Source organism: Ornithorhynchus anatinus, chromosome 7 (assembly GCF_004115215.2).
Source record: "Ornithorhynchus anatinus isolate Pmale09 chromosome 7, mOrnAna1.pri.v4, whole genome shotgun sequence".
In the NCBI taxonomy this organism is placed as follows: domain Eukaryota; kingdom Metazoa; phylum Chordata; class Mammalia; order Monotremata; family Ornithorhynchidae; genus Ornithorhynchus; species Ornithorhynchus anatinus.
The window spans coordinates 45,106,779-45,126,652 of record NC_041734.1 but is presented as its reverse complement, the minus strand read 5'-3'; the positions used below and the strand labels follow the sequence as shown (position 1 = coordinate 45,126,652).

Below are 19,874 nucleotides of genomic sequence, written 5' to 3'. Positions count from 1 at the left end.
TTTTGTCTTTTCACCATCAGTCTTACTGTGAGCACTTACTGTGTGCAGAGCATTTCACTAAGCGCTGGGGAAAGTACAATATAATAGAGTTAGAAGACATAATTGCTGCCCACAAGGAGCTTCCAGTCTTCTGTGAGGCAGGGAAAAGACAGGCATTATGACCCCCATTTTACAGATGAGGAAGCTGAGATACAGAGTGCTTATCCAAGGTTAAACAGCAGACCAATAACTGAGCTGGATCTTGGATCTAGGTCCTCTGACTCCCAGGTCCGTGCTTTATCCTCTAGGCCCTGGTGCTTCTCAAGCCAAACCCTCCCTGTGTCCTGACCACCCGGGATCCCCGCCCTAATCTTTTTCTCTTCAAAATGGCTGAGGGTCTTCTTCCCCAACCACTTGGCCCCATTTCATCCTTCCCATTCTTCCCACTGATTAGCTGCATATCAAGTTACTACCATATAAGGCATTAGGAGCTGCTTAATTGAATTTCCCTCACAGAGTCGCACTTGGGAGTCCATCTCCTGGGGTCCTCACTTGCCTGAGTGTGTGGTCTAATTGGAGTGACCACTGCCCCAGTACATACAAATTCCCTACTTTTTGGTGACAACAGGCCAAGAAAGCACCAGATATCATTCTGCTAAATACATGATTTTACACATAGCTGTTTCTTCTTCTGAAATGGTGGGAGAAGGAAACAAAGGGAATGCACCATATAGTGCCATGGGGAAAGTGTACATATCAAAGATGCTTTTGTCAGGCTCCCTTTTCGGTCATCCAATTCAAAATCATATCCATGCCATCATACCAGTTTGATCAACTAGAATTATGAGAGGAGCACAAATGAAGAATAATGATGTCTGTAATAATTCAAGGTCTGAGGAGTGAGAGTGGAAGATAGAAGGCTGAGAGAGGGAGAAAAGAATTAGAAAATAGAGACAATTGTTCAGACGAGTAACCATGGAGTCCATAAAAAAGAAAGAAGCAATCTAAGGAATCAGGAATTGAAAACATTTCAAAAGTTATGCATATTAATGAGCAAAACATTGAAGAAAGGTTGTATAAAGGGAAGAAGATATAGAAAAATCATGGAAAAGGCAGTGCTGATGACAGGAGAGGGAAATTAGAAAGCCAAAGATCTGAAAGATTAACATTTAAACTATGGAGCACAAACCCTATCTGTCCAATTCAGAAATGAAAGTTTCTAGCCTGAAGCCTGAATTTATCCAATAAAACGATTACAGTGGGTCTAGTAACCATCCATTTCGTTGAGTGTTCATCTTTAATGAACCATGCATGGAGAAATATTCAACCACATTACCCATAATACTTCAACACGTATTTAGTAAATGCTCAATTTATGCTTAAATCAGAGTGGGTTTCCTCCAGAGTAGCTCTGCTTTCCAAACATGCATGCCAACTCATTGTGCTTCATGTTATTACAGTAGTAGCCCAATTGATATTTTCCCACCACTATGGCAAGATATAGCCCTTAAAGAGTTCACACTAACACTTACCAAAGTATTCATCAGAAGGAGGATTCTCCATATCATACAACATCTTCTTGGTAAGATGTTCTAGTTCATCCTCAGGGCGGAACGTAGGAGCAGTGGATATCGGCCCACCTGGCACTGGGTGCCCGCTCTGAAAGGAAGTGGAACACACAAACACATGACACTTTAGTTCTGTGCAATCAACATACGAAAAATTCAAGCTCTATCCATCCAAATCACTGATGATACAGATCTACAGACTGCAGGGTTTTCGCAGGGAGACTTCTGATGTTGGGCATATATTTATAATCAACCAGTGGCATTTATGAGCACTTAATGTGTGCAGAGTACTATACTAAGAACTTGGAAGAGTGCACTAAAGCTAGTAGACACAATCACCAATAATGATAATAATAATGATAATTGTGGTATTTGTTAAGTGCTTACTCTGTGCTGAGTACTGTACTAAGCGCTGGAGGAGGTACGAGATAATCAGGTCCCAAATGGGGTTCAACTTTAAGTAGAAGGGAGAACAGGTATTGCATTCCCATTTTGCAGTTGAGGGAACTAAGACACTGAGAAGTGACTTGTCCATGGTCAAATAGCAGACAAGTAATGGAGCGGGGATTAGTAACCAGGTCCCTTGACTTCCAGGTCTGTGTTTTTTTTCCAATTAAGCCATGATGCTTCTTGTGCTCTGCCCTCAGGAAGCTTAATCAGACATTCCAGTTTGAATCAGTGGTAGCAGCAAACATGCCAAAGGAAAAGGGTCCTCAGATTTATTGCAGTTAAGGGAACTGAGGCACTGAGAAATCAACAGGCCTGCCCAAGGTCAAACAGCAGACAAGTGATGGAGTGGGGATCACTAACCAGATTTTGTAGAAGTTTTAAGAGAGTAAGCCATTTCCATAAAATCATGGTTTTGAACAAGAATATGACCATCAGGTGAGTATGGGAGAGAAGAAGCTTGGTTGGCCTATATGACTCCAGTGAGGCTGCAGAGTAATAGGAACTGGAAAGAAAAACAATGTGAGATGTGGAACCATGCAATTTGGAAGCTGTTAGAGAAGAGAGTAAAATGAATATGCAGTAATTAGCAGTCCTGGTAAAGATTTAGGTCAGAATGAACTGCTAGTCTTTTACAGCGAATCAACCCTTCCATAGATAGGTATTGCCCTTTATTTAGATTGATGGCCATACAGGATGCATAAAGTCTAAACTAGTACCCATAAATATCTATGGATTGAGTTCTAAGGTCAGTTTCAAATTTTGGTTTTGTTTTAATGGAATATTTCATAGGAATGGAAACACAAATGGTAGAATAGGGACACAGTTCTTAATGCCACACAATATTAAGTTTACTTTCCCCACAGAATGTATTTTCCATGAGAATGTGATTTGATATTAAAATAAACCTGCACATGATGATTTCCAGATCAGACCTAGTCAGATAACACATCTGCATGAGGAATGGCTATGTTACTTGATAATGACAGCAGTTCTAGATGGTGCACTGGTGTTTTACTCATTCATATTTCATTTTATGTTTATATAGTACCCTCCTTCTAGGAGCACCAAGCATTTCACAAATCCTAGCAATCAAACAGACTTCAGTCCCCACACACAGCTCTGTGAAGTTAGATGTACCTGAAGTTTTAAGTTGAAAAGAAAAACAAATCCTATCAAGAACAATGAATAAGGGAAACTTGAAAGTAATAGGAGAGTTGTAGTCTCCATGCCCATAGACTCTGCCTTGCAAAAGCAAGAAGAGAATAGAGAAAAGGGGAAAAAGACAAAAACATCAAGAGGACTATAATGGGAATGGAATTTTCCAAAAAGAATAAAATTTTGGTGTGCTTTTTAAAAAAATGATACTTGCTAAGCACTTACTAAATGCCAGGCACTGTGCTAAGAGATGGGGTAGATACAAGCTCATCAACTGGACACAGTCCATGTCCCACATGAGGATCAGAGCATTAATCCCCATTTGACAGGTCAGGTAACTGAGGCACAGAGAAGGGACTTGCCCAAGGTCAATAGCAGACAAGTGTTGGAGCTGGGATTAGTACTCAGGTTCTCTGCCTCCCAGGCCTGTGCTCTATGCACTAGGCCACACTGATTTTTTGCACCCGTCAAGTGAGGGAAGTTGCTACTGAATATGTTTGAAATATAAAAGTTGACTATATGCTTGCCTTATTTTCATTACCAGACTGAGGGTAGTCTGAGTTTAAGGCCCATGTCTCTACTTTAAAGTGCAGTCTGGAGGTCCTATATCATGGCGTACAAACCGAAGTAGGGCAGAGAATCCAATCAGCTAGGCCTTCATACCTGGATAGGTGGAAGCTCCTTTATTCCTGCCAATAATTGATTTCACAGCCTTAAATCCAAATCTCAACATCAATATGTACTAAGAGATGGGGCCATAGTGGTGAGGCATTTCTCTTTCACACACCATTAGAGCCAGTCACTAACAGAATAACTGAGGGAGAAGTTTATGGCATGAACCGGAATTGTACTGAGGTTCTCATCTTCTCCTTTTACTCCTTGTCGTGTCTATATGCTATTAAATCAGTTTCAGTGATTTTCCAAAATCTAATCCATAGCTACAATTTAGGACTGTAATCTAAAAATGAATCCTTAAAATGGTTCTTCATAAACAATTAGAGCTACCAAAGAGAAGCATTTAATCTTCTATAGACTCAATTTCATGGAGGAGCCTAAATCTTACTCTCTCATATGCAAATATTACAGTCTTCAATTCAGAAGGATAGTTTTCTCTACTGAGGAAATTATTTGAAAGGTTCATATCCCAGTATTGGTTTTCATAGCAACTAGAGTAGCAGAATTGGATCTTGTGATAAGCAAGTTGGTTTTTTAGATCAACAATCGAGAAGCAAACACCACCTAGGAGTTCTGAAGGAACCCTGAGGAGAAGTGGAAGAATTTCTGGCAATGGGCTAAAACCTATCAATACAAATAGTTGATGAAATGGAGGACAGGCTGATTGTCAATGCCATTTCCATCAGAAGAGCTAGAGATGGGACATTGAAAATGATAGAGTAGTGAGCCTTACTTTTATCTCTGACAAACTGGAATATTCTACAACAAGGAGAACTTATACAAACACAAACTGTTGAAGGGGGAAATAAGATCATTTCTCTAAAGGGAACACATGCCTCACTATTTTGCTGGAGCTCTCTAAAGGACTCAATAAATATGTGGCAAGAGAACCAACAGACACCATGTATTTATAATTTCCCAAAGGACTTTGATAAAGTTCCACAAAAAAGACTTGGGGAAAAAAAACAGTTTGGGGATTGAAGCAGCATGACATGGTGGCTAGATCCCGGGCCTGCGAGTCAGAAGGTCATGGGTTCTAATCCCAGATCTGCCACTTGTCAGCTGTGTGGCCGTGGCATGTCACTTTGCTTCTCTGTGCCTCAGTTATCTCATCTGGAATATAGGGATTAAGACTGTGAGCCCCATGTGGAACAGGGACAGTGTCCAACCTGATTTTCTTGTATCTATCCCAGTGCTTAGTTCAACGCCTGGCACATAGTAAATGCTTAACAGATACCAGAATTACTATTATTATTATATTGGAGGTATGTTCTGTCAGGGATAGAACACTGGCTATGGATATGAAATAAATGATAAAGAAAATGCAAATAATGAGATACCACCACTCTACCTGGATTCATGTTGTCTTTTTAAAAGTGATCTGGAAAAGAAAGAACCTAAGCAAATTGCAAGTTTTTAAACGATAATAGAGCTTTCCAGGTGATAATATCATGATGATGGGGACACTCTGTAGGAAATGTTTAAAAACCTGAATAATTGGGCAGAAAAATGACCAAGGAGCTTCCAGGTGAAAAGATGAAGGCAATGCTTCATCCAAACTATATCAGGATGCTGGGCTGTCAGCTGCCGGTCATGACTCAGAATATTGGAAGCATTGTAAACTCCTGTCAGAGATCATCAGTCCAGGATACTGCGGAAGCCCCCAAACACCATGCATTAACAGGAAAGGGAAGAAGGGGTCATATGCAGAATGTAAAACATAGTTTGAAACACCATAAAACATCATTTGTCCACACCTGGAATGTTATGTGTAGTTCTGGAAGACACATCTGAGGAAGCACATTACTGAGCTTGAAAGATTACAAAAGAGGGCAACTGAATACCAAAAATATCAGGCCTCTGTTTAGTATTATGTAAGCTGAGAAAAAGATTGAAAAGCCTGGCAGGATGAACCCACAATTGTTCACTAAATCCTACCACAAAGGGGCTTAAGAGTCATCCTTGAAGTTAGAGGAGGTAGGTTCAAAACAAAGAAGAAAAAAATGATTCTTTACACAATAGATGGTAAATGCATGGAATTCACTTTCATGGGAATTTGAGCAGAGAGAAAACATCAGCGAGTGAATGGATGAATTCATGGACAGTAAGCCATAATGTATCTTTAAAAGAAAATTTCAGGATGCTACAGGAGATAGAAGTGCTAGAAGTTACACCTCAAGTAATCATATTTATTGAGGACTTACTATATTCAGAGCACACTGCTCTAAGCATTTGGGAGAGTACAATACAACAGAGTTGGTAGACAAGTCCCCTGACAACAAGGGGCTTACAGTCTAGAAGAGGAGATAGGTATTAATATAATAAATACATAAATTATAGATATGTACGTACATGCTGTGGGGCTGACGACGAGGTGAATAAAAGGTGCAAATCCAAGTGCAAGAGTGAAAGAGAAAGGAATGGGGGGAGAGTAAATGAGGACTTAGTTGGGGAAGGCCTCGTGGAGGAGGTGTGCTTCTAATAAACCCTTGCAAGTGGGGAGAGTAATCGTCTTTCAGATATGAAGAGGGAGCTGTAGGCCAGAAGTTGGATGTGGGAGAGAAGCGGGTGGCAAAAAAGACGAGAGTGAGGTATAGTGAGTAGGCTGGCATTAGAGCAGCGAAGTATGAGGGCTGGGTTGTAGCAGGAGAGTAGCAAGGTGAGGTAGGAGAGGCCAAGGTGTTCGAGTGCTTTAAAGCTAATGGTAAGGCATCTCTGTTTGATGCAGAGGTGGAAGGACAAACACTGGAAGTTCTTAAAGAGTGGGGAAACATGACCTTCATGGTTTTGTAGAAAATGAATCTGGTCAGTAGAGAGAAGTATGGAATGAATGGGAGAGATAGGAGGCAGAGAGGCTGACGCTGCAGCCAAGGAAGGATAGACTGGTGTTTGGATCAACGTTGGAGTGGTTTGGATGGAGAGGAAAGGGTGGGTTTTAATGATATTGTGAAGGTTGAATTGATAGGATTCAGTGACGGTTTGAATATGTGGATTGAATGAGAGAGATGAGTTGAGGATAATGGACCATAACCAAGGGTACATCACCCCTTTCCTACCCAACAAAAACAAAAACAGTAAGAAAGCAATCCTTTACTCTCCCCTGTGTTTGTCTCCCTTTTGAGCCTATAAAAGCTATTCTGAACTAAAGTGCTGCCTAAAACTCAGCACTTAAGCAAAAGTTGAATTTCAGAGCATTCACGTTTTCAGTGTTTTTCAGAAAAACCACATAATTCCTTGCATTCTCTAAATGCTACTTCGTGTTTGTATGGGGGAACCTGTGGTAAATGGTAGGTTTGGGAACAACACTTTTATATTGACTACATCAGTGCTCCAGACGCCACATTTTGCTCCTTAAGTGCTCTTAATAGAGACAATTCTTTACAATTCGATAAAATTGCACAATATGAATAGTTTACTGATGAGAGGTGGGTAGGAGGAAGATCACATGTGTACTATTCTGTGGCACTGACTTGGTAAGTAAACATAATAAACTGACTCCATTTTCTAAGCGAAGTCCATAAGAAGAGACATTTGCTGGTACATAGTAAAGAATAAAGTGATGTCATGATCAGGGGAAAAAAAGTCCTGAAAAACCTAATAATAGCTGGTATGGAGCTGACTTCCAATAATTAGTGATTGGCTCCTGGAGACAAATGGGTCCCTGAATGAAAATAAACAGCATTAACAGGAACGAGGATAAAACTTAATGTAGAATTTTGATCTGAATTTTATTGTGAAGAGTTTTATTTAAAAACCTAGACTAATAGAATCCGGTGTGAATTACATCATCAATCCCTGCAAAGGGGCAGGGATGTAGTCTTACAAACCATATTTTTCCACGTCACAGTTCCACCACACATTAGGGCTGGTTTGCATGTTACTTCTGGATATGTACAGGCTATAGAAAGTGAAGAATAGAAAAAGAGTGTAGTGGGCTAGCTCCATGGAGACTGTCCAGTTGTATCACTCTGGCTGGCCTCACCAAAATCCATTTTGAAGTCAAAATCATCCAATGGTCTATTGTTGACATGGGCTGTCACTGGGAAGATTGCTCAGTGTCCACTTCAAGGTGGGTCTTTGCTCAGCCTAACGTAGTTAAATGGAGTACAGTTTCAGGGGTCCCCCTTAAGGCAGCCTTAAGATCTGTCCAGATTGGGGAAGGAATTAACAACCCAGGCTGAATCAGCAGAGGGGCTGACAAAGCAAAGGCAGGCATCCAGGGATAACGGGGGTCCAAACACCCCACAATGCAGTCTTCAGTTCCACAAACTGCCATTCCTACAACGCAAAGCCACATACCCATTCCAAAAGCTGTATGCATGCATGATCATGAACATCTTTTTCCTCTCCAATCATTTCCCACCCAGGGCTGGGATGCCGCCTCTAACCTGCAATTGTGTTCCATTTTCATGGACAATCTCATGATATGATTGGCAAAAAAGTGGCCCTTGCTTGGGCAGAAGGATGTGGGAATAAGTTGAGGTAGGATGGGGAGACAAAGGAATGGACAAAAGAGGAGGCGGGTTAAGGGAGGGGGAAGGGATCTTTGGGGAAGAAAATGGGGCTACTGGTACAGCCCCATACACACCACAGAGAGTTCCATCCCCTCAGGATGGAAAGACCCAGTGGTTCTGCATAGGGCTATACCCCATGGGGATGACGCCTATTTTCCTGACTCAACAGCCTCCATCTGGTGTAATCCCAGGGAAGATCTCCAAATTTCTGCTATGGGGGAGGTAAAACTGAAGAGGAGTGATCTATGAAGTAGCATGGCCTAGTGGATAGAGCACGGGTCTGGGAGTCAGAAGGACAGGGTTGTAATCCCGGCTCTGCCACTTGTCTACTGTGTGACTTTGGGCAAGTCACTTAAATTTCTGGGCCTCAGTTACCTCATCTGTAAAATGGGGATTAAGAATATGAGCCCCATGTGAGACAGGTACCTTGTCCAACCTGACTAACTGCTATCTACCTCAGTGCTTAGAACAGTGCTTGACATAGAAGAAGTGCTTAACAAAATCTATCATTATTACTATTATGAGGAAAATTGTTTGCTTTCCCCCATTTAAGGAATTTGAAGGTGCTCCCTAGGTGGGCAGGGATGCCTTAGCTGGATTACTGGTTTTAAAGAGGGAAGACCATGCTTACTGATCTTCTATTTCCACCTATAAGCCCAGAAAATGGGTAGCTGGCTCCCCTCCCCTTCTGCTGCCTAGCAACCAGACACCACACACCCTAGTCAGAGGCTCATGGGCAGCCACAAACTTGGCCTGCCCAGAGATGGAGGAAAATGCTGTTGCTCAAAGACCCTGACTGTGCAGGTGATTCTTTCCATCCTTGTTGTCAATGTAATCTGTAAGGGGGTGAGGAGAAGGTCCTGGGAGATTCCAGGGAAGCTTTCTCTCTCACTCTGCTGCTACTGCCTAATGACAAACCTTATGATTGGCTATAAAAGCAAGTCAAATTGCCATTCTATATGTTTAATAATAGCCTGTGAGGTTTTCCATAGATATACATGCAGAGGAGGGACCCGTTTGAGCATGAGTGCAGTACTGTTTGGTAACCACGCCTCTAGGTGGATATGGCCTGAGCATCTCATCTCTTAGTGAGTGCCTATGTACAAATGAGGCAAGCAAATCTACAAATGAGGAGGACTTGCTGCTGGGAGAGCTAAGAGAAAGTTTATCCAGAAAGGATTAAATAAATCAAATATATTTTCATATTGTTAAAGCCAGATCATATCTTGACTTCTAAAATAAAGATTAACAGGCTTTCTTATGCATCGCTTCAATCGCTAGCTAGCCAGCATACTTATACCTCAGGACATTTTCTATAAGACTGGTATCACTGTTAATTTGCTATGTGAAAAACTAGTAGATGCTCAGGAAATTTCAGCAGTCTCATCAAGAGATAATATAGATAGGCTAGAAAAGTTGAGTAAAGCGATAAGGGTTTTTTTTTTAGAACATATGCTTTTCCCTCCTTGACTCTTCCCTCCCAAAATGATGAATTAGCTCTCCCACTCCACTCTCTGAACTCCATATTATTAAGGAATTTTTCACTGTTATTATTCTTCCCTTCAGAGGCTCACACATAGGCTCATACTTGAAAGGTGACAATCCCAGGATCCTGTTTTATAGAGAAAAAATACTGTATAGACATTTGGGTCATTTATATACACAAGAACATCACACATCATGGGTTCTGATTTTCAGAGCTGTTGCTAAAAATAAATCGAGTCATAGTTTTCTATCAGAAGCCTCTGTTTTCACTCATGTACAGTTTCCTGAAAAGTTCTCCAGTCAGGCTGAAACTATCCAAATTTGTGCAACAACCAATCTCTGGGAAGGAGGCCAATGATGCACTGACATGAAATCAAATTCAGATTAAGTGTCTGGAGAGTCTGAAGCCTTGACATCCAGAAGGCATTCTCCATTCTCTCAGGCTGGTATCCACACCTTTTTGTCCTTCCTGGACTTGGCTAGGCTAATTACATGGATTCCAGGAAAGGCTACAGTAAAGATATGAGGAAGGGGAGAATGCCTTGACTACAATGGCCTCCTGATCCAAGAATGGACCATTCACTCCCATCCGCTAAATGCAGTGGGCTCAGAATAGCTCCCCTTTTTGGCTAACCATTCTTCTGTATAAACTATTTATGCATCAAGTCTGGGAAACACCTAAAGAAGCATCATTCCTTTTCTACACAAGAATGGATCATTCAATAAGAAACCCTAATTTGGAAATGACAGAAAGGACTTTCCCATGTTATCTATCTCTAAGCTCTGCTTAGTAAGCCTGGGCAAGAATCTTCCCCCAATAGGGGCTACTTCCCTCTTGACTTACTGCAAAGACAATAGTTTCCTGGTTCTGAACAGCTAGTTGCACAGAGGTGCATTTTTAGGTGTCTCTTTAGAAAACCTCCTCTTTCCATTTTTCTTTCCTATTATGAGTTTTCCCACCGTTTTTTCCCAAACAACAGAGATGCTCCATTTAATTGTGATTCTATAGATAAGAAAAAAAAGTCCTACTAACCTATACCCACATCAAACCTGTATCATTTGTAGGAATAACTGTCAATAAACAGTGGGTTGACTGAAAGCAAACTGCCAATAAAATTTTCACATGCTTTAGTCAAAAAGCCACACAGATGGGAAAGTAGGAGGAGCCAACTATCTGCTAGTGGCTGGAAAATTCTGGAGACGTCCTTTAAGTGTGCTGTTATTTAGGAGATTCAATCAGTAAATGCCACAGACAGTGTCTTATTTAGAAAGAAATAGGCATGTTGGAGAGAGGGGATACTTGCATGCATGTTCTGAATAACATTTGTCACACTAAGCACCTAATAAATTTACATGTACATACATTTACTTATATCTATATGCAGAATGGTAAGCCTCTTATAAAAGATATTTTAGTATCTGTATCGCCTGCTAGACTGTAAATTCCTGGAGGACAGGGATGATGTCTACTAATTCATTTTACTCTCCCAAACACTTAGTACAGTATCCTGCCAGAGTACGTGCTCAGTAAATATCAACTTACAAATTTCTACTTTTGTATTCTTACTGCTGTGATTCTTTCTGACTTATAGCACTCTTTACATTTTGACTGATCATTTATCTTGTTGGGTCATTGTTTGGACCATGATGGCTGGGGTTTTGACATCTCTTTCAATTGGGTTTTAAATCCTGTATCTAGGACAACCACTTTGTGTGTCCCATGTAGCCAGGACATAGTGTTCTGCATTGGCCACTTGAGCCACACATACACTCAGAGTTGAACTTAACCATCAGTGGTGCCCTCTTTGAATTTGATGTTCAACCTCAGCAGCTCCTCTTGAAACACATTTTAGTGGCTGTCTGTAAAAGCAACAGTACGCTAAGGGTTAATCTCCATGACACATATAAAGCAAAGGGATGCCAGTCCAGAATGATCTTTTACTGCATAAAAACAACAAGTGGTTCAAACTTTCTTTCCAAAGTCCAGCCCCTAAAAGTCTCATACATAAAAAGCACAGCAAACAGAATGGAATCTGTTGGATAAGACTGATCAGCACTTCAAATCAATAGTTAACTTTGTCTTGGCTTCCTTTTCCTTCATTTGAGTCTTTTCTCATGAGAAACTGTCTTGGATTTACCGGTTACTTGGTAGTGGATAATTGGGACCCATTGCAATTCCAAATCGTACCAGAAAGCACCGCCCAAGCAGATAAAACACAGTGAAAAAGCGGCCAAGACATTCAGAAAAAATTACATGATAATGAATACTTTATCACTCTGAGTACACCGTAGATGCTCATTTTTCTTGTCCATTTGTAATGATGTACAAGAGGTTCCTTCTCTCACTGGGAAAATAACTTCAATTATGTGTTCTTGAAAAAAGAAACATTGAAATTATCTTCTTTTCAAAAGGTAGAATTAGCCCCATTTTGGAATTGAAAGCCTGCCAGAAAAATATATTTCTGATATTTTCTTCAGTTTTCCCCCCATCCCATTCAGCTGTGTCAAATTTGCCACTTGCAATTCCTTCTGCTGCTCATACTTTCTGACCCCTACAGAATTTTATCTGTTTATAACTCACTGTACTGTCAACTGCCTACTGTTGGTTTAAAATGACAAGGCTCTTTAGCCAATGATATGTAGTGTCCCATTCATTTCAATTTTGAGTAAACAGGTGGCCAAAACAGCTGCAGGAGATAGTTGTTGTACATCTATCTGAGTTTCTAAAGAAAAAGATAAAAAAATGACCAGTTGTTTATTTCCATTAACAAATAAATAATTAAATGAAATGATGCAACTGATCATCAACTGATAGAAGCAGCATGGACTAGTGGATAGAGCATGGGCCAGGGAGTCAGAAGGCCATGGGTTCTAATCCCAGCTCCATCACTTGTCTGCTGTGTGACCTTGGGCAAGTCACTTCACTTTTCTGAGCCTCAGTTTCCTCATCTGTAAAATGAGGTTTGAGACTGTAAGCCCTATGTGGGACAGGGACTGTGTCCAACTCTATTTGCTTGTATCCACCCCACCAATTAGTAGAGTGCCTGGCACATATTAAGCGTGAAACAAATATAGCTATTATTGGTATTATAATTATCACTGTGGAGCTCAACTTAGCAGAAAAGAGGAGCCTTCTTTAGCTCTCATTTCACAAAGTGATATTTCTTTAAGTATTCATTCATTCATTCAATCCTATTTAAGGAGCGCTTACTGTGTGCAGAGCACTGTACTAGGCACTTGGAATGTACAATTCATCAACAGATAGAGATAATCCCTGCCCAACAAGGGGCTCATATGCACAGATATAAGAGAAGGCTATTTCTCATCAAAACTTGCATTTATTGAGCACTTTTGTGCAATGCACTGTGCTAAGATACTTGGAGTCTCATCAGAGAAACAGAGGTTTGAGTACAGAGGATTCAAGTCCTGCCACCCATTTATTGTGAGGTTTTGGACACCAAGATTTAAAACAAAAAGTGGCTGTCATTCAGATGAAGGCATATATAGATGGCTACAGATTGATAATGTTTTTTCATATTCAAAGTCAACTCTCCTGAACTTGGTAACCAAAGTGGACTCAAATTGTCAGCTGGACTTCTTACCTGACTCATTTTTAGGCACAGTAACTTGAGTCTCATTCATCTTCTCCCTGTGGATCGCTAGTAAAAGCCAAGCAGGATGCCTGGCAAGGATGGCAAGATGACCATAGCTAAAAATCTCAAGGCATCTTCTTTAGCAGCTGCACACCTGCTGTGTCCTTATACATCTCCCTGATACCAATGTTTCTTATTTTGCTGAGACTGTCTGTGAATCACTACCGTTTATGTGTACATATACATATTCCTGCAAGTACTTAGTATAAACTATGCAGAGAATGCTTGAGAGTCCAAGAGAAAGGGAAAGATGGGATGGAGGGGAAGGGGAGAGAGAGAGAGAGAAAGAAAATAAAAAGAAAGAGAGAGAGAGAGGGAGGGGGAGAAATAGAGAAAAGGGGAGAGAGAGAAAGAGGCAGAATGACTTAGTGGAAAGAGCAAGGGCTTGAGAGTCAGAGGACTTAGGTTTTGATCCTGGCTCTACCACTTATCTGATGTGTGTCCTTGGGCAAGTCACTTCTTTGACTCATCTGTAAAATGAGGATTAAGACTGTGAGTCCTCTGTGGGACATGGACTGTGTCCAACCTGATTAGCTTGTATCTACCCCAGGGTTTAGTACAGTCCTGGCACATAGTAAGTGCTTAATACGAGAGAGAGAGAGAGAGAGAGAGAGAGAGAGAGAGAGAGAGAGAGCATGAGAGAGAGAACACACAAAAAGAGGACACTACTGAAGGAGAGACCCTTTTCATGAGTGAGTGTATGGCTGGAAAGATCAAGGCATGGCCAGTGATTATCACTGTCCTTGATTTCAGTGAACAAATAGGGAATGAGGGAAAACAGTTTGCCTTTCACCCAATCAAAAAATTAAATAGCAACAGGCTCTAGATATGCAATCTAGGTGAAAAGCATCAAATTGCCTTCTGTCTCTGTAAGATCCACACAAGATCAGCAAGGAAAAAAAACCTGATATCTTCTGACTTGAGGAATAAAGGAAGAAAAGTCCTGAGAAGAGCCAATTATAATCCATATTTAAGTGCCACCCTCAAGTGTCTGGCAGACTTGAAACAAAGAGAGATAACTGCTTCTGCAGTAATAGAAATATGGTCACTCTGTTTTCTTCCAATCCTTTGATTTATTTGCATGAGGTATTATTATTATATTTGTTAAGCTTTTATTATGGGTCAGACATTGTTTTAAGCGCTAGGGTAGATACAAGTTAATCAGATCGGACACAGTCCCTTTCTCACATGGGGCTCACATTCCTTGCTTTTAACATTGCCACTTAGGTTGTTAATAAATACCCAACCCCTTATGTCCTACCTTTGGAATGAGACCCAATAGTGAACTGCTAACCATAATCCTAGGCCAGAGAACAAAGAGCAGAGAGGTGCAATAACTTGTTCAAGTTGTCAAAGTGAATCAGTAGCATTGGCAGAACTAGAACCAAGTTCTCTGGATTTACAGTCTTGATTCATTAGACTCCCAACCTCTCTGATCGTCATTTGAATTTGAAAGTAGTCAGATTATTAAAGAACCAGATTTCAAACTCTTAAATTGGTTTGCTAGCATTGGCCACTTATTTAGTTGCTAACCCTACAGAAAGTGCACTTAACAAAAATTGAAAAAAAACCCAACCCTCCAGTAGTTGCAGAGCTATTCAAGCAAATGGTATGTAGAGTTAAAAAGAACAATGTGGTTCTGATTCATCATTTATTTAAAACTGATGTTGATTCTTTTTTCCAGCTGCAAGGCCTTTGGCTATGAAACCAGAACAGGACAAGCCACAGCAATAAAATAACAGTATCCTAACATTTTGGTGAGAAATATAAAAACCATTATATTACCTTCATGTCTTTGCAACACACTTTCCTACTGTACAAACTGTTTCTGTCAATTGGGCTGGACGAGCAACTGAATGTGACATAAATACATGCAAATCAGTTTTCGTTTTTAATATGAATATTTAGCTCCCTGCGCTCACTTTCCATAGCTGAGGTACATTTTTGTTTGCAAGTTTTTCATGTGAAATGGAACATGGCACACAAAAGGTTAACCCAGTGGGTTTCATTTAACTCATGCCAGTTTTTATTTGAGTCACCTGGGGCCTAGCTCAGCAATCCTTGGCATCTCGGATGAAAATAAAGGGGATGTATCTTGCTCAACAACAACAAATGCCTAAATGAGCTCATAGTGAGACCCGGCCCATTGATGAAGTCAGATTTCTGGGATTCCAATAGAAGCCAGGAAAATGACCTAAGAAGGAACAAGTGGGAAATACGAAGTTAAGGCCAGAACTGTTTTTCACCATATGTTGAAATTTCAAATGTGTGAGAACCCTTTACTCCTAAAACATGATGATGTGCTCTGTCCAGTGGAAGGAGAGGAGTGTGGTCCTGAATGAAGCTTCATGGTGCCCACTTACCACACAAAGAAATTGAAGGGACTGTGTGAAGGAGAGAAGGGAGAATTTCACTTCAGAGAATCATCCATTGCTTTGGATATTATTGCCATTTAGGACATTTTTTTTTTTTTGGTAACTGCTACTGTTCCTCTGCCCCCTGTAATTCTATAGGGGTTGGAGACACATGCTGCAATGGGACTTTTTTCCCATTGGTACCTGATGAGCTCATTAATTAACTGAACATTTTATGATTGTAAAGATTGTTTTGTACAAGGGTGAGGCAGCATGGCCTAGTGGAAAGAATGCAGGCTTGGGAATCAGAGGATCTGGGTTCTAACTGTGTCTCTGCCACTTGCCAACTGTTGGGCAAGTTACTTAACTTCTTTTGGCATGTGTTCTCATCTGTAAAATGTGGATTCAATGACTGTTCTCCCTTCCCCTATAGCTGACCTGATTATCTTGTATCTAACCCAGCGCTTAGTAAAAAGTAAGCACTTAAAAAATACTACAGTTATTAATAGAAAATCCTTGGGTCAAATCCCTGTTGGAGACTGGAGATAAATCCTTGAGAGAAGCTCGTTCTGAGAGAATAAGTATACTCTTCTGTTCAATTTGATTTAAGAGTACGTGTAGGGCATAGTGTTCTCTCAAAGGTCATTTTGACCATGATGATTAAAATAAAACTTCTGTACCCTCACTAATAGTAGAAATAGCATTTATTAAGCATTTTCTGGGTGCAGAGAACTGTACTAAGTCCTGGGAAAGAATACACAGGTGGGAAAATCAGAGATAGTCCCTGGCTCTCAGTAGGCTCACAATCCAATAATAACAATAATAATGATAATAATAATTGTGGGATTTGTTAAGCACTTACTGTGTACCAGGTACTGTACTAAGTGCTGGAGTGAATAAAAGCAAATTGGGTTGGACACAGTCCCTGCCCCACCTGGGGCTCACAGATGAGGTAACTGAGGCTCAGAGAACTGAAGTGACTTGCCCAAGGCCACACAACAGACAAATGGAAGAGCTGGGATTAGGACCCATGACCTTTTGACTCCCGGGCCGGTGCTCTATCCACTATACAGTAATAAAAACAGGGAACAGACCATCAGGAGAGAAGAACGGAAACACTCTAACAACATAAAGATAAGAGCAAAGATCTGTAGGGTACTGTGGTAGAGGAGCAAAATTTCAGACCCCTAACTAAATGTGCCCTTCTCAGGGTCACACCTGGAGAGTTTCCAGGACTCTAATGATAACAATGTTGATATTTGTTAAGCGCTTACTTTGTGCCGAGCACTGTTTTCTAAGAGCTGGGGTAGATAAAGGTTAACAGGTTGTCCCATGTGAGGCTCACAGTCTTAATCCCCATTTTACAAATGAGGTAACTGAAGCACTGAGAAGTTAAGTGACTTGCCCAAAGTCACACAGCTGAAAGGTGGTGGAGCCGGGATTAGAACCCCTGATCCCTGACTCCTAAGCCTGTGCTTTTTCCACTGAGCCACACTGCTTCTCTACCAGTCTTGACTTCAGGAGGCAGAGTCAAGCAGAGGCATAGCCATTCCATTCCTAGCTTGGGCAGTGGCTAGTGAGTGGAAGGCAATCTACTACAAGACAAAACTCACCTGTGCTGAGCAGCAGCAGCATGGGAGAGAGTTGAGGCAGAGACTCGTTTACAGCACGGAAGGAGGCACTGGTAAACCACTTCCATATTTTTACCAAGAAAACCCTATGGATATACTACTAAAATGACTGCAGATGGAAGTGGGGCTTTCTGAGAGATGTGTCCACAGCATCGCTATGGGTCAGGCACAACTCGTCAACATAAGACAAGACAACTAAAGGTGAGAAAGAGAAGAGTTGGGGTGAAGCTATGGGCCTCAGTTTCAACTCACTGAGTTATGTGGGCTACCTCTCATCCCCACCTGCCCCAGATCTGGGCTAACTAAAACAGCAGTGTAGATGGGTGAAATGGCCTGTTGGTCACTGAGGATGAACACAAGGAGTTATTGAAAGATGGTACTGAGAGCTAGGACGTGAGGCTCCACATGGAAGGGTGATGTGACTTGCAGGATGAAAAACTGGGTGGGAGTTCTGGGAATGGAAGTAGGAGACTGAGCTCCCCTTCTCCCTCTACTCCCAGACTGAGCTCCCCTTCTCCCTCTACTCCCTCTACCGCCCCCCCTTCACCTCTCCAAAGCTTAACCCTCTTTTCCTCCCATTTCCCTCTGCTCCACCCCCTCTCCCTTCCCATCCCCTCAGCACTGTACTCGTCTGCTCAACTGTATATATTTTCATTACCCTATTTATTTTGTTAATGAAATGTACATCACCTTGATTCTATTTAGTTGCCATTGTTTTTACGAGATGTTCTTCCCCTTGATTCTATTTATTGCCATTGTTCTTGTCTGTCTCCCCCAATTAGACTGTAAGCCCGTCAAACGGCAGGGACTGTCTCTATCTGTTGCCAACTTGTTCATTCCAAGCGCTTAGTACAGTGCTGTGCACATAGTAAGCACTCAATGAATACTATTGAATGAATGAGAAAGAATGCTGGAGATAGGAATGGTGGAATGGAAGGGAGAATGGAAGGGAGAGAGGATTTGGCTGTGCATAAGCACACGTGCAAGTGGGTGAGTGTGTAACTTCATTGCTTTTTTTTTTTTAAAGAAATTTGTTCCTCCAACCAAAAAGGTTCTATTTTTGGCTGCAAATATTTTGCAGATTTTGTTATAAGAAGCACTATATAAGGCCATATCTCTCCAAGTATGTTACATTTTCTGCAAGGGTATGACCCTTTTTGACCACTTGCCACCCCAAGCTGGGTATCTTAGTTCCCTACAAGACACCAGGTGCAGGAAGGCATTTATTAAATGCTTTTAATGATGATCCAATGCAGGGAGGTGGTAATTTAATGAAAAGCACTCTGGCTTTCTGCAAAAGTTGATGCCCTTCCAAAAGGTGGCAGGAGTAGCTTACTCATTTAGCAATTTGTAGCACACTGAAGGGGAAGTGTTTTAATAAAGGAAAATGGGTGTGTTCTTTAGCCACCTGAAAAATAGTTTGCTTTTTTGCAGCGGTGGGGGAAGTTTAATCCATGTTTATGAACTCTGAGATCCCAAGATGAAAGTGGCTAAAGTGCAAATTATTTCTGTTATTCTTGGTTGACATACACATCCAGAAAACAGCTGGCACAGACAGATGTGGCCTGCAGAGAATTCAGTCAGCTCTCACTCATATGAGCCATCTGTAATCCTTTCTTCAACAAAAAATGTTTTTCCCACTTCCATGTAATGTACCCATCAGGTTTCCCTCAATTTTTTAAATGATATTTGTTAAGTGCTTATAATTTGCCAGGCACTGTATTAAGTGCTGGGGTAGATACAAGCTAATCAGGTTGGGCATAGTCCATGTCCCACATGGGGCTCACGGTCTTAATCCCCATTTTTCAGATGAGGTATCTGAAGCATGGAGCAGTGAATTGACTTGTCCAAGGTCACATAGTAGACAAGTAGCCGAGTCAGAATTAGACCTCAGGTCCTTTTGACTCCCAGGCCTCTACTTTATCCACTAGGCCATGCTGCTCTGACCTGTTCTTTGCCTATTCCAGACTGCTAAATCCTGATGACATTCCCCTTCCTCAAGCATGTTCTCCTAATCATTCTCCATTTATCTTTCCAATGTGTCTGACTTGGGAGTGGAGTGATACTTTTGATCCTGGGAACATCTTCAGATTTAGGGTTTTACACAACACCTATACCCAGTCAGGTTTCCCTAACTGGAGATTAATTTAGCATCCTATGGACAGATACGGCAGTGTGGCTTAGTGGAAAGAGCACTCCGACCAGTATTACGGATCTCCAACTTTGAGGCAGAATGGAGCTTTTTGGATCACCTCAAATCCCACATAGGGTAGGTGAGGAACTCTGAATATACTGTAGAGTCTCTCCTCTTCAGCTCCTCTGGAATGTGGTGAAGTTCAAAGTAAAACAGATATTGTCATTACTGCTTTTTCCCAAATGGAGATATTTATACACAGAGAATGCCTCCTGT

The 19,874-nt window shown here is 41.2% G+C and overlaps 1 protein-coding gene across 3 annotated transcripts in view; it reads right to left on the bottom strand.

The window, feature by feature from the left end:
• Positions 1 to 19,874, bottom strand: part of LOC100080375 (LIM domain containing preferred translocation partner in lipoma) — a 721,700-nt gene that overhangs the window by 162,037 nt on the left and 539,789 nt on the right. For all 3 annotated transcript variants that reach the window (XM_029068642.2, XM_029068641.1, XM_029068644.2), the window contains one exon: positions 1,512 to 1,638. In XM_029068642.2, the coding sequence (XP_028924475.1) occupies positions 1,512 to 1,638 (127 nt within the window). The remainder of the gene's footprint in view (positions 1 to 1,511; positions 1,639 to 19,874) is intronic.